Raw genomic sequence first — 14,433 nt, forward strand, 5'->3', positions numbered from 1 at the left:
CTTGTATGCCCACACTTTGCAATGACAGGTAGACAGGCGGTTAGTACCCGGTGCGTGCGGGTAGGCAGGACGGCCGTCTGGTTGTCCGCGCATCTCGGAGGCCGGGCATCAGGTTGCCCGATTAGGCGAACCGGGGTTCCCTCAACTGTTTCTGATTGGCGAGTAAGGGGAGGTGGACAATTCCACAGGCGGGAGATAAAAGCTCTTGAGATGCATGAACAAGGAGGCCCCGGAACAGCGACACACACGGCATGTTGAATTGAAATCAGGTCAACAGGTCACGTCCAAGGCGTGTGGAAAACAAAAACAAACAGACAAACAAACACGCGGCAGGGCAGCCATGGAAGAAGGCGTGGTCACGGTGCAGAGTTGGCGTGGGCGATTTGGTGTTTTTGCGTCCGAGTAGCGAAGCGCGCGGTTCGACTCGGAGGTCCCTCGCCGCAGGATCCGGTGGCGCGGCACCGCCGGAACCCAACCCATGTTGTGACATAAACACAACCATGTAGAGTCAAGGGACCTGCAGCCCGAATAGGGGCCGGCTGCGTCGGGAAGACGGAGTTGTTGAGATTGGCGTCATGCGAGGATGTCCGATAGTGGAGGCATCGGGCACACGGTTGATGTCAATGTGCAGAGGCAGAGCAGATTGCTCGGGCAAGATTGCTTGGGCCTGACGAACTGAGGTTATTCCCAAAAGCCCAAGATGGAGTTTTTGTGTCTATCGGTGTACCCTGTACCAGGTACAAGTACTCATACGGATACTACTAAGCTAGATTGTACGATGTACTGTGTATTATACCCACCTCGGGCATGACTAGGATTCCACGTTGCATGACGTAATCAGCCCGAAAAGTCCGCAAAACACCGGGCGCTGGTTGGCCGGGACGGATAAATGCAGCGGCGATAAGGCGACAAGTGAGAAGCTACAGCAACAGTGACAGCGACCGGGGGGTGGGGGATCGAGACTTGGGCATAGCAGGCTAGCAGCTGAATCCCGATCCCGCCAGTAGCGTCTAGTATACCAACTAACGTACAACGTACTACGTAGGAGGAAGTACACAGTACTTACTGCCTTAGGTAGTCTGCCTACCTACCTAGTATAGCACTAGTCGCGACTGTGACTCTGTTACTGGATCTGCCCGTCATGCCGACCTCCGAAAAGGGGACGAGATCTCATCTCTCACAGCGTCTTGCTGACGAGTAGGATCTCTTCTTCTTTTTTTTTTTCCTTCTATTTTTCGCCCCTCCTCTTTTCAATATAGCTCAGAGGACCGTCTTTCATACACCGCCGCCGACCCGACGCAAATCTCATCCTCTGAATAAAGCCCGCCAACGTCGACCAGACCAGACGTAAACGACCGGAAAATAAACCCCCACACACAAAAAAACCGACACTATGACCACCGACACCGCCGCCGCCTCTGACCCCGCGGCCAGGGTCGAGTCCCACGCCTCAACCGCGTCCAACGTCGGCTACCCTCATGGTCATCTGGGCCACCTTACAGAGCACGAAGAGGCCCAGTTGGCCGCCTTCAGGAAGCTCATCGAGGACAAGGGGCTGTACAAGCCCGGCCCGCCTGCGTCCCACGACGACCCGACCCTGCTGTGAGTAGATACCCTCTCTTCTTCTTCTTCTTTTTTGTTCGGTACTTGGAAAGAGCCCGAGCGGATTCTGACCTCTTTCGATCGCCCGCAGCCGATACCTGCGCGCCCGGAGATGGGTCCCCGAGGACGCCCTCACGCAGTTCAAGGACACGGAGGAGTGGCGCGCCGCCAACGACATTGACGTGCTCTACCGTACAATCGACCTCGACGCCTTCGAGCAGAGCCGCCGCCTGTACCCCCAGTGGCTCGGCCGTCGCGACCGCCGCGGCATCCCCGTCTTCCTGTTCGAGGTCAAGACCCTCGACGCAAAGACCATCGCCAACTACGAGAAGGCCGGCCGCGACTCGAGCTTCAGCAAGGCAAAGTTCGACGGCAAGACCCCCGCCGGCATGCTGCGCCTGTTCGCCCTCTACGAGAGCCTGACGCGCTTCAACCAGCCCTTCTCCACCCAGCTGCAGGACCGCGAGCATAGCGACACCCCCATCACCCTCAGTACCAACATTGTCGACATCTCGGGAGTCAGCCTGAAGCAGTTCTGGAACCTCAAGAGCCACATGCAGGCAGCCAGCCAGCTTGCGACGGCACATTACCCTGAGACGCTTGACCGTGAGCACCCCCTCCCCTCCCCCATATCATGCATCATCCTGGCTGACAAGAATCACCACTCGCAGGCATCTTCATCATCGGCGCGCCCGTCTTCTTCTCTACCGTCTGGGGCTGGGTCAAGCGCTGGTTCGACCCCATCACCGTCTCCAAGATCTTCATCCTCAGCCCGCACGAGGTGCACCCGACCCTCGAGCAGTTCATCGAGCCGCGCAACATCCCGAAGCAGTACGGTGGCGAGCTCGAGTTCGCCTTCGGGGACCAGCCGACCGTCGACCCGGCCTGGGAAGGCGTCGTGAGGTGGGAGCCCGGCCACGACCGCTTCCGGGCGCGCCCCGCCGTCTGGCGCGAGACCCCCGACGGCGAGCGCATGGAGTGCGTCGGCCTCGGCAGCGTTGGTGGCGTCGAGCAGCACGAGCTCATCTGCTCCGTCCCCAAGACCTGGCCCCCCTCGCAGCCTCCCGCCGCCGCCGAGCCCACCCCCGCCGCCACACCCGTGACCAAGGAGGGCAGCGTCGCCGACGGCACCCAGACGGAGCCCGTCGAGGTTTCGCCGGCGCCGGAGCTGCAGAAGTTGTCCCTCTCCGATACCAAGGAGATTGCCGAGAAGCACACCGAGGGCAGCACGGCCTCGCCTCCGACGGGGGTGGCGGCATGATCCCTTTTCTCGTTTTTACTTTTCTGTCGAACTGGGTTCACGCGGGGTGCGCGCACGCGCGCGTGGTGTATGTGGGGGTAGTACATACTTTTTTCTTTCATTTTTATCTTTGGCACGACGGTATCTGATCCATCTGTTTTGTGATTTGGACGCGGCTATCATCAAATACCCCCGAGGGCACGATTTTTTTCGGGATGAGGCAAGGCAACATGGGGCTGGGAGTTAGACGACCACGATCAATAAAGACATTTTTGTGTTCTTGTTTTGTTTACTTTGCCCCTCTTTCTTCTAATCCGAAAGGCCTGGTATCGTGACGCTAAATCATCCCATCTATCGAAGACACCCCCTGATTGGAGTCCAGAGTTTGGTGTAGGTTCCATCATCCCATCCATCATCCGTGTGTGTGTGTGTGTGTGTGTGTGTGTGTGTGTGTGTGTGTGTTTATATGCATGCGTGTATATATATGTACAATGTGAGTGGTGGCCCAACCGCCCAACCCGCGCAACGCCGCCGCTGCCACCGCCGCCTATCCCAAGTATCCCCTCCTCTTGCGCCACTCCATGACGCCCTTTTCCATCTCGGCCCAGGTGACGCCGTCGCGCACGAGGTGCATCGTCACGCCGAGGCTCTCCGTCTCGCGGTTCCGGCTCTCGTCGTCGAAGAAGAGCATGTCGGTGTAGGCGACGCCCGTCTTGCGGGCAATGGTCTCAAAGTGCTTGATCTTGCTGCCCGGGTAGATCTCGAGGGGGCCGTCGAAGCAGTCGAGGGCCCTCTTGGCCTTGTCCTTCTTGCCGGCGGCGGCGGCGGCGGCGAACTCGTCGGCGCCGGGCGGCGGCACGTGCAGCAGCTTGAGCATGTCGCGGGCGAGGTCGGGGGCCGAGGTGCGGGAGGCGACGGCGACGCGGACGCCGGCGAGGGGCAGGGTGTAGAGGACGCGGGGGACGTCCGGGTAGAAGGCGAAGGACTCGCCGTGGCGGTCGGCGACGGCGGCGTGGGCGGCGTTGGCCTTGAGCGGGGGCGCGACGTGGGTGTCGACCCAAAAGGGCCAGAGGGTGTAGTCGAGGTCGAAGACGACGAGGGCGGGCACGGGCAGGCCGTCGGTGAGGATGCGCGGGAGGGAGAGGGCGGCGACGGAGGAGCTGGTCGTCGAGGTCGAGGGCGTGCTGCTGCCGTGCGGGTTCTTGGAGAGTTTCTTGGGCATCGTAGCGGTAGGGAGGGAGGGAGGCTCGCTTCGGAATTGGTCTCGTATGGGGGGGGGGATCAGATGAGAAATCGAGACGGCCGTCGGGGCGCAGGGTGGATGGGCGAATTGGATGGAATCTGGAATCTGATTGTCTGGTGGAGGGGCAAGGGAAGGCGAGCTTCTTCGTCACTGCCCGCAGAGCACTGGCCAGACAGACATGGAGGGGTACGTATCTGGAGTACGTACCCTGTGGCTGGTGGGGGAAGAAGGTGGAGGAAGAAAGAAAAACATGGAGAAAACAGAAATCCCATCCTCCATATGATTTCCTTCGACTCTTGGCTGGAATGCAAAGCACGGCGATTGAACCACGAATGGAACGAAAACACAAGGTTTCTGTTCTTCGTAATTAACGGGCACAAAAACAGACAACATTTCAACCAACCACGTGTTGCTGGCACCACCATCACCATCACCATAAAGTTCGAACCGACACGATGTACGCCGTCACAGCCAGTCCAACAATGGAAACGGACAAAAAGAACAACTCGACGTTGGCCTGATTCGAACAGACGCTCCCGAAGGAACAAGATTTCTAGTCTTGCGCATTAGACCACTCTGCCACAACGCCAGATGGAGGAATCCGCTCTGAAGCGGGGATGATGAGATCGCTCTCCCTGCAAAACCAAGGAGGAGAAAGCGCCCCATGCTATCGGGGACACAGAGCGGTGTCTTCTGCTATTGGAGGAGGGGGGCCGAAATGTCCCGGCCGGGGCGGTGAAGTAGAGAAATGAGCGAATCCCCGGCACAGTCTTCTTGGTTGCGACGCGTGCGCCGCTGGCCCACTTACCGTGACATTCTTCCTCGATCGTTCTATTCCGATCTGATGGGACCCTGAGCGAACCGCCCGCGACGGTCAGTTGGTTCGATGGAACAGAACAGTGCTCGTCCGACCGCCATCTGCCGAACCTTCTGTCCATCTGTCTGTCAGTCACATCGGGCCAAAACCAACGGCGGTACGGATTTACGGACTTTCGGGTTTCTTGGCACTCCCTCCCCTCCTTCTCGGGGCAACGATGTCCGGCGATACCCCCGCGGTTTGGTGACGACGGCGGAGCAAACAAACAGACGGGTAAATTGAGTTTTGAGGCAATCATCAACCTCACTCCCCAGTTCCATCGAACCCCTGGTGTTTGCTGTGTCAACTCGGCGCCTATTTTTTGCGCCCGAAAGCTATGGCCAGCCACTGGCCGGAAAGCTTGCGTGCGTCGCGCGTCGCACCGTCGTCTTTCGTGTTTCTCGTTTACGCCGAGGAGGGCCCGCACGTTAGAGATGGTCGCTCGGGAGACTCACCCGGCAGCGCGACTGACGTATGCGAAGACGCCTCCGCGTGTACAAGGCGTCGCCGCTCGTCCTGCTGAGACGATGGTGAGCGGCGCCTCCTCTCTGTTCACTCACTGCACGTCTCGGGCGGGTCGGGAATAGCAAAAGACAGACTAACATGCAGCCCTCAAGTTGCCCGGTGCCAAGAGGCCCCCCTTTAGTCAAAGCACTGCGACACCGAGCCGCGCTGTCTTGGTTTCGGCACCACGCCATGTTGAAGTTACACAACAGCGCCGCCCCCCTCCCCCGACTTCAGAATGCCAAGTGAATAGGGGGGGGGAGGTAAGGCAATTTCGGGTACGTTCAGCAGCTGAACAAGCAGCATCCATTAGCACAATCCCATTGTTTGTTTCGATCCAATTGGCACCCGTCTCGTTTCCTTCATGGATCATCTCAGGGGACCACCTCCCACGCCTCTACACATCAACCGCCGCCGCCACCGCCGCCACCTCCACCGCCAATCTTTCTTCTCGCCGGACTCTGATACCCAGTGCAAGTACCGAGCGTAACGTACATCGCCCGATGGACGTTGGTGGGGTAATGCGGGGAGATAAACTCGAGGGATCCCCCACCCATCCATAAGCAACGGGCAGGACTCCGAACGTGGATTGCTACGCAGCTGTCAATATAAGACGACTACGACCCTTTTACCTTCAAACAGACTCTTCGCCCATTTCAAGCTTTGCCACCACCGCAGTCTAGCTAGGTCTGACCCGACTGCCACCATCATCCATCTATCCCAGGAGACCACATCCCGAAAACGCGTGCCCGTCATGCCCGAACGACAGATCCAGCTCGTCCGCCTCGCGCACGTGTTCTACAAGCACAAGAACATTGAGGCCGCCCGCCGGTTCTACGACGACTTTGGATTCTTCGAAATCGAGCGCAGGGGCAACAGGACGTACTACCGTGGCTACGGCGCCGAGCCCTTCGTGTTGTGCGCCGAGGAGGCCGCCGAAGACGAGTTCGGAGGTCCGGCCTTCGTCGTCGAGTCCATGGCGGACCTCGAACAGGCATCCAAGACGCTGCCGGGCGCGACGGCCATCTACGACCTCGAGGACGTGCCGGGCGGCGGCAAGTGCGTCACCTTCAAGGACCCGGTCGACGGCTGGTCGTTCCACCTCGTCCACGGCCAGACGCCTGTCGAGAGGAGGGACCCGGGCTTCCCCAACCTCAAGTTCAACTTTGTGAGCCAGCCACACAATGACGAGAGGGCACGATGTTTGTTTGCTGACACGTCTGCGTTAGCCGACAGAGAAGCACCGCGACGTCAACCAGAAGCAGCGCTTCACGAAACGCCCGGCGCCGGTGCACAAGCTGGGGCACTTTGGCGTGTGCCTGACCAACTTTGACAAGGCGTACGAGTTCTACACGAGCAATTTCAACCTCTTTCCCAGCGAGGTGAGTAAACCGGCGTCACAACTCACCCATAGACGCACACGCACACGGATCAGCTGACCAAAGTCGTTGTGAAAAAACACAGCTCGTGCACGCGCCGGACGACAAGGACAAGAAGGTGACGGTCTTCTTCCGCCTCGCGCGCGGCAAGGAGTACGTCGACCACCACTGCTTCTTCTTCTTCGAGGGCCCCAAGTTCCACGTGCACCACTCGTCGTTCGAGACGCACGACTTTGACACGCAGGTGCTTGGCCACGACTGGCTGCGGCACCAGGGCCACAAGAGCTGCTGGGGCGTCGGCCGGCACATCATGGGCAGCCAGATCTTTGACTACTGGTAAGGCGTTCCAACAGGTGGACTGGGGGGGAGGAGGATTTCCCTCGGCCGGACATCAGAAGAGTTGAAGCTGATTTGACGGTGGCGACAGGTTCGATCCTTCGGGCTTTATCATGGAGCACTACGTTGACGGCGACCTCCTCGACGACTCGGAGGACACGCACTATAACCCCGCGTCGCCGGACAACCTGCACGTCTGGGGCAAGTCCACCTCTCCTCCCCTTTTGCTCGGTGTTGTGAATCGTCGTGCTGACCGCTTTCCAGGGCCCGAGGTGCCGGCCGATTTCTTGCAATGATGGAATCCTAGGCTCTCTCTCTCTCTCTCTCTCTGCCATGTATCGTCGGCAGTTTCGTCTTCTTCTTCTTCATCGCAAGACCATGTACAGTAGCGAGTGTGGAATTGCGCACACAAGTACATACGAAAAACAGCAGCGTCGTCTCCGCCGTGCCCCTAAGCGTTTTGTTTCTCCACGACGTGATGAATCCGGACCTGGACCCTGGGGGTCCAGGTGGCCCTGCCCCCACAACCTTTTGTTGTAGCGAGTCAGTCGCCGGATGTGTTCTATTTCAAGGACCACTAAATCCTACTGTTGCCTGCAAACTCCCGTAGGTGACCAAAGCGTTTTTTCTTAGTCTTCTTCTTCTTCTCCTCCTTTTTTTTCCCCGATTGAGGGGATCCGGCATCGACTTCCGTCTCTTATCGAGATATACCGAAAGACTGGCGCCAGCAGCGACGGACACGCCGTTTTAGAGCCGGCGGCAGGACGCGTTCGTGTGTTTGTGGACTGCGTTCAGGACCAGCCATGCCCGTCGGGTCACGTCGTCGTCACCGCGTTCCATTTACTACCTGGGCACTAGGGCGACGGAAAAAAAAGAGGGCCGTTTTCCCTTTTATCCTTACCGTCACGCGTCAAGGAAAGCTGCTTGGCATGTTCGACATGGTTGCCGGTAAATTGACGGCCCCCCTTTGGTATTTCGACGGCCCTCTAGCCACTACCACCACAGCACACCCAAATAACACATTCCATCACCCTAACATGACCAACTAACCCTACGCATCTTTAAAAGCATATAAAAGATGCGTAGGGTTAGTGGTTAGGATGGTCAGGGTCTGGGTTAAGCTGGTTATGTTCGCGTGATGGAATGGATTATAGTATTTCCGCTGACACTAAATAGAATAGGCAACAGACTTACTGAGATAGGCTTAGAGGGCCGTCAAGATATCAAAAGGCGGCCGTCATTTTACCCGCAACCTTCAACATAGCCAAGGCACAGAAGACTGGAGCACTACCGGAGTACTCTGTAGTGTTCCCGACTATTCTCTACCATCCAACGGGGGGGCGAGGCCTTCTGAAACGACGGATGGTATTCGTAGTGGATGATATGGTAACCGCAATGGGCCCTGTTTATTTGTCACCGGACAACTAATATGGTATGATGGGTAAGTTTAAACTCCATAACAGGTAGTGTGGAGTTGTGACCCACGTATGAGAGACTCTCACTGGCCAGAATTATGATAGATGTGCACAAGAACCTCAAAGTATCCGTACCGTCGCTGAAATAATCAAAAAAAGCACGGCCACATTTACCTGACGAGGGGGTTAAACTTTGGCCCGATACCACAGTATGCTTGGATACAGACAGAAGCCCTACAGTCATCATCAGCAGCATCCATCATCCATCATCCATCATCCATCAGCCATCAGCCTCACAAGGCAACCAGGCTATTGTGGCGGACTACGACCTCCCGACCTCTCGCTATCGTCATGTAAACCCCTTTCCGCGTAGCATCCCGTAGGGGCTGACGCGATGCGACGCCCGGAATGGGCGACCTCGAGGGGGGGGGGGCTGTTGTGTGGCGCATATGTCTCGCATGGGGGTTGGCGAAGGCCGCACGGGCCAGAAACCCTGCCTTTGTGCAGCGTAGGCGAGAGAGGAGGGAGCTTCGTTGTATCCGTTCGTCTCATGCGCTCCCCTGCCCGCCCATCTTATCTTGGAAGCGCAGGGTTGCTCCCCTCAGCCTCGTGGGGCCCGACTGTGCGCTTTCGTCGACGGATTGGCATCCCAACGGGGTGGCCGGATGGAACGTCGGTCACGAGTCAAAGAGGAGCCAGGGACAGGTAGAGAGAGAGAGAGAGAGAGAGAGAGAGAGCGAGAGAGAGAGCACGAAGAAACCTTGGTGAGTGAGTGATTCAACCATTGGACGACGGCCGACAAGAAGGTTCGGCTGCCGGGCTGTCAAGCTGTCGGGCTTGATTATGACCGCAGTCATGGAAACACAGTAAAAGCGTCATGTCCGATACCTACTTTACTCTACCCACACAATACCTCGGAGCTTACACCATGTTTACAGACTCTGGCGGCCGCCTCCGCTAAGCAATTGCGACGATGCATCTGGACGAGTCCGAGGAAGATGGAAAGGTTCGGCGCCCCCTGCAACTGTCCCACCCATTCTTCTTTCTCCACACAACGAATGTTCTACGTAGTATCCGTGTGGTGTTAAGATTGCCTTGTACGTCAATAGTTTATCGAGAGGGGAACAGGTCGTATCCCGGCCCCGGCACCGGCTCTCCCGTCCAAGGCGGCCACTGCATTCTTCGATTCCGCTTCATCGGCACAGCCTCTGTCGAGAGAGATTGGATTACTAGCACTTCAATGCGAAGCACGTCCTGGTGGGTTGGGGGCAGGGGCAGGGGCAGGGGCAGGGGCAGAGAGGGGCAAAGGGTAAGGAGGAAAGACGCGATATGCTATGTACGGCAGTTTTTCCGTTCGTTCGTTCGTTCGGCTCTTTTTGGTAGGTAGCTTACCATAGACCCCTGCATCTCCCTGGTTCAGGGGGTGGGGAGGCATGTCAACACGGACGGCGGCGGGGGGAATAGCTTGACACAGGATGGCATGGGGATGGATGGGATGGATGGCCTGGGGGGTGTTGGTGACGATGGTTGATGGTTCGACCTTGCTGCGGCTTCTGCCGTGCCTTCTCTTTCTTTACTTAAAGGGTCGCCAGCTTCCGCGTGGATCGTCAGGGAAGAAACACCACCCTTCACTCCGTAGCCTCACGCTCTTTTCCACCCCTCCGACTCCCTCCCTCCTCGTCTCCACCGTCGTCCCTCCAGGGCTCACGCTCGCTCAACACTCACATAATGCGCGCCGACACCACCTTCGCCCTGCTTGCCCAGGCCTTCGCCGTCCAGGGCTTGAACATTATTCAGTCCAACGACGACGGCTGGGCTGAGTTCAATGCCCGCGCCCTCCACGACTCCTTGAAGACCTTGGGCCACAACGTCCTCCTTTCTGGTCCGGCCGATAACCAGTCCGGCAGAGGTTCGTCACACCCCTTCTGCCCCTTCTCTCGCTCTGCAGAATAAACCCCGCTGACCATGTTACCTCACAGGCTCCCTCGACAGCGACCCGACCCCGCGCACCGAGCCCTGCGAGTACAACAGCTGTCCCGCCAACAGCGGCCCCGTCGGCGTCAACGAGACCAGCCTGGACCTCCGCTGGGTCAACTCGTACCCCGTGACGTCGATACGCTACGGCATCGAGCAGTTCGCCCCCGAGCTCTGGAACGGCTCGGCCCCCGACCTCGCCGTCACCGGCCCCAACGTCGGCTCCAACCTCTTCCTGCAGGTGCAGTTCTCCGGCACCGTCGGTGCCGCCACCTACGCCGCCCACAAGAAGGGCATCCCCGCCATCGCCTTCTCCGGCCTCACCAACGACAGGTTCGCCTGGGACACGGTGCCCGAGCCCATCTCCAGCGCCGTCTACGCCGAGCTCTCCTCCCGCCTCGTCACCAAGATCGTCGATGCCGGCGCCCCCTACCTGCCCGACAACACCTGGATCAACGTCAACATGCCCGCCGTCACCGCCACCGAGTGCAACGACCCGGACCAGTTCAAGTGGGTGCTCAGCCGCATCAACCCCAACATCCTCCCCGACGTCGACGTCACCACCTGCGGCAACAACGGCAAGCTGCCCGACGACGTCACCGTCGTCGACACCCCCGGCTGCTACATCTCCCTCAGCGTCGGCGAGGCCACCTTCAAGACCACCGCCAACAAGGCTCAGCAGCAGATCGTCGTCGACAAGCTCGGCGACTTCCTCACCTGCCTGCCGTAAGCGTTTTTTGTCGTGTTTGAACAGTAAATAGGGGGCTTATGGGAAAATGGGAGGGGGGATAAGAACTTGACGACCATTTAATGATAAACAAATACAAAGGAATTAAGGCCACTCGCGCGTCTGTACGAGTGACATGTTTTCTTCTTTCATTCTTTCCCGGTGCGGCATGGATCTGCGCGTCGAATGAACAACTGCAGCCGCCTAACATGATGCCGTCAAGCTGGACGCGCCCCCCGTCCTCGGGGGTTTTTTTTTTTTTGCTTTTGGAAATGCGAAATCGCCGGGGCGAGCTTTGTCGAGCCTCTGGTCCCTCCCGGCGTAGTCGCGGTGGACCGATTCGAGAAACGAAGACATGGATACGACAGCCCGCCCCTAGGCTACATGCCACACCGCACCAGCTCGAGGCCTTCCGGGGCGGCGTGTCGGACATGCGCATGATGGACGAAGCCGTGGTGGTTAGCAGCCGGGGCCGGGGGCCGGGACAGACCCTTCTCGCGGGTCGATCGGCGAACTGATGGCTCGGCGGCTGTGACGCCATCACTGACATCCGCAGCTAATCCAAGACGGGCCCGGCTGGGAGAGGAGGATCTGCTTCTCTCTCGGGCACGATATGCCTGACGTACCGTACCCCAGGGTCAACGAGGCAGAGGAGTTCAAGACGGTAGTCATGGAGGACGTGATAGCGTCCTGGAACATGGGGCATCGGTCTGGCGCTGGAGACGGAGAGAGGATCTACGCAACTGTAACCCTTCCTCTCTCCGTCCCCCCTTATGACATTCAGCTTTCTACGGCTTATCAGATGTGTTCCGCCGTCAGGCAGCCGAGGTGATGGAATGTTTTGCTTGAGACATGTCCCACGCCGCTGTGTCATGCTTCTTTATGCCATTCTGAAATACAAGGCTCGTCTTCTGAACCACATTCGTCGTCTCCATGTCCAGCGGCCTCGGAAGCGCTCTCCGCCCTGTCCGTGCCGGGTCGCAGGACCACAAGACACACGGTAGGGTGGCGATATATGCCTTTTGATCAAGTGTATCCCCCCTTTGACAGCCAGCCACGGTGCACATTGGTACCCAGTCCACAACCCTCCAATCGCATTGCATGCCTGGAGAATTCCACGATCAGGAGAGATACCGAGAATCCCATCCGAAATGCAGATTCCCATGGACAGATTCCGTCCCGAGCAATACCGAAGGAAAAGAAAAATCAAAAGCAAACTGTCTCACCACATCGCATGAACCGCATACACACAAGCAAATCCTACTGTTCTCTGCGCCATCGTCAGTACTCGGTCCCCCTCACATCTCCGGTGCCAGATCGTGGTGGGTGTGCCGGGGGGGGGGGGGGGCTGACTTTCGCCGAGGCTTGATGGACACGGTGACCTCGCTGCCCTCTCGCAGGCGTTCGATGTCGAGCGCCAGACCCTCGATCTGATTGACCGTCCCGTCGAGCCTCTGCACGGTCTGGAGGAGGCTCTGCCTATGGGCGTCGAGCCGTCGGCACGCGTTGGGCAGGGCCGTGCCCGCCGACGTCTGCTCCCGCAGCAGCGCCCTGTAGTGCGCCTCCATGCCCCGGAAGTCCTTGGTCTCGAGGAGGAGGAAGTCCAGCTTCCGGTTGATCTCGACGATGCTCCTGTCGATGCCGGCGCCCCACTCGAGGAGCCTCTCCACGGCCGGGTCGCCGGCGGCGCGGGGCGCTGGCTGCTCCGGCGGCGGGCCGCTCGCGTAGCGGACGTCGGGCCACTGGATCTGGCTCGTCTACAGGCACGAGGAGAGACGAACCCGGTTAGCTTGTCTTTCTTTCTCCCACGGCCTGGCGTGTTACGGGCGCCGGGGAGGGGGACGATGGAACGAACCTGGGGGTATGCGCCAGGCATCTCGGTCGGCTCGTCGTCGGTGGGTATCCGTGGCTGCTTGCCTTTGGGGACCGGAGGGTAGTCCATCCGCCGCACGCGAGATCGCTTAACTCGGGCCCGTTGCGCGACTGTGCTTGGGTCTCTTGACGAGTCGAGTACACAAAACGAAACGCAGGGAATGTTTGGACGGTAGTCAGCGCAGGAGGCGATCGGGGAGGTCGAAGGGACTGTCCCGTCGCGGTTTGGTCGAAGAAGTCTGCCAAAGCCCGCGGGAGGAATTCACCAAAAGGAGCGGGGACCGGAAGGCGATGAGTGATCATTATCGACGCGAGGTCTGTGATGAAGGTGAGGTGAAGTCCTCGGTCCCCGCGTGGCCTCACCTTACCTCACCTTGGGTTCTTCTGGTGTGGAACGTCCCGCCATCAGGCACCGCCAGTAGGCGGACTACTAAAGCCCCAGTGGCGACCTCAGATCTTGTCTCTATTCCTCTATCTGGCTTGTATCCCCCCCATCTCTTGCGCCCCCGGCGTGTTCAGTGAACGGCTGCAAACGCGAAGTCTAGTCGAGGTGAAGATCATCGGGCCGCAATCGCCAAACCAGCAGTACCTGTTTTGCCAGGGATCCATAAGGTAAGATTGACTTCGGACGAACAAAGGTAGATCCTCTGGCAGAAAAATGGAATGGCCTTGGAAAGGCAAGTGGTAGCGATTTACAGTTTGCCGTTGTGCTCGGCCCAACCTTATGCTCCCTCCCTTATCTCGATACTGAACGAGATACCCGGATCCGAAGCCATAATCCGAGTGTGTGCAACTGAATACGGGTCACTAAAGTTCTCCCAAGTGCACCGTGTTGGGCGTGTCCCCTCGGTTGACGGACGCAGACCAACACATCGTGAAGAAATCGCGCGGTTCTACCTATACGTGCCGTACGTCCCTGCAAGAGCAACTTTACCTCGCCCACCAATGCCTTGTCTTTCCTCGTTCTCGTGATTGACGGGAAGCAAAGCCGCACATCCGAGGCAAGCTAGGCCGTCGCCTGACATTTGTCAAGCTGCCCGCACGAATCGGGGGGACATATCCGTATATGCGCGGTCAGACCCAGACCCGAGCGTGGGAGGATCGCCCATCAATCCCGGTCCGACCAATCGACGCAAGCCCAGGATTGTCCCCCACTCGCCACTCCGACGAAACATTTGATATACATAGTATCCCGGAGGAGCGCAGAGACTCGCCGGCACGGATTAGAAACCAACGGCCGCCCTACCACCCAAACTGACCCTCGGGAGCTCGCGGCCGAGAATCT

At 58.6% G+C, this 14,433-nt stretch overlaps 6 protein-coding genes and 1 non-coding gene across 7 annotated transcripts; 3 read left to right on the forward strand and 4 right to left on the reverse strand.

The window, feature by feature from the left end:
- Window positions 1-1,393: 1,393 nt before the first annotated feature.
- GLRG_11149 (CRAL/TRIO domain-containing protein) lies at window positions 1,394-2,863 on the forward strand (the record flags this gene model as incomplete). Its single annotated transcript, XM_008101834.1, has 3 exons — window positions 1,394-1,602; window positions 1,694-2,208; window positions 2,274-2,863. 3 exons carry the CDS (start codon window positions 1,394-1,396, stop codon window positions 2,861-2,863), a joined length of 1,314 nt encoding a protein of 437 aa, XP_008100025.1.
- A 526-nt stretch (window positions 2,864-3,389) lies between these two features.
- On the reverse strand, window positions 3,390-4,064 carry GLRG_11150 (magnesium-dependent phosphatase-1; the record flags this gene model as incomplete). The annotated part of the gene is made up of 1 exon (XM_008101835.1): window positions 3,390-4,064. The coding sequence occupies one exon, from the start codon at window positions 4,062-4,064 to the stop codon at window positions 3,390-3,392; it is 675 nt and encodes a 224-aa protein (XP_008100026.1).
- A 528-nt stretch (window positions 4,065-4,592) lies between these two features.
- GLRG_13280 lies at window positions 4,593-4,674 on the reverse strand. The gene has a single exon. It is a non-coding gene; the product is annotated as a tRNA-Ser (tRNA).
- Window positions 4,675-6,199: 1,525 nt separating this feature from the next.
- Window positions 6,200-7,456, forward strand: GLRG_11151 (glyoxalase; the record flags this gene model as incomplete). The annotated part of the gene is made up of 4 exons (XM_008101836.1): window positions 6,200-6,613; window positions 6,675-6,827; window positions 6,910-7,160; window positions 7,252-7,456. The coding sequence occupies 4 exons, from the start codon at window positions 6,200-6,202 to the stop codon at window positions 7,454-7,456; spliced, it is 1,023 nt and encodes a 340-aa protein (XP_008100027.1).
- A 2,847-nt stretch (window positions 7,457-10,303) lies between these two features.
- On the forward strand, window positions 10,304-11,279 carry GLRG_11152 (5'/3'-nucleotidase SurE; the record flags this gene model as incomplete). Its single annotated transcript, XM_008101837.1, has 2 exons — window positions 10,304-10,484; window positions 10,555-11,279. The coding sequence occupies 2 exons, from the start codon at window positions 10,304-10,306 to the stop codon at window positions 11,277-11,279; spliced, it is 906 nt and encodes a 301-aa protein (XP_008100028.1).
- Window positions 11,280-11,656: 377 nt separating this feature from the next.
- GLRG_11153 (uncharacterized protein) lies at window positions 11,657-11,975 on the reverse strand (the record flags this gene model as incomplete). Its single annotated transcript, XM_008101838.1, has 2 exons — window positions 11,657-11,832; window positions 11,903-11,975. The coding sequence occupies 2 exons, from the start codon at window positions 11,973-11,975 to the stop codon at window positions 11,657-11,659; spliced, it is 249 nt and encodes an 82-aa protein (XP_008100029.1).
- A 599-nt stretch (window positions 11,976-12,574) lies between these two features.
- On the reverse strand, window positions 12,575-13,218 carry GLRG_11154 (uncharacterized protein; the record flags this gene model as incomplete). The annotated part of the gene is made up of 2 exons (XM_008101839.1): window positions 12,575-13,033; window positions 13,132-13,218. 2 exons carry the CDS (start codon window positions 13,216-13,218, stop codon window positions 12,575-12,577), a joined length of 546 nt encoding a protein of 181 aa, XP_008100030.1.
- Window positions 13,219-14,433: the final 1,215 nt, after the last annotated feature.

Source organism: Colletotrichum graminicola, assembly GCF_000149035.1.
Source record: "Colletotrichum graminicola M1.001 genomic scaffold supercont1.76, whole genome shotgun sequence".
Lineage (NCBI taxonomy): Eukaryota > Fungi > Ascomycota > Sordariomycetes > Glomerellales > Glomerellaceae > Colletotrichum > Colletotrichum graminicola.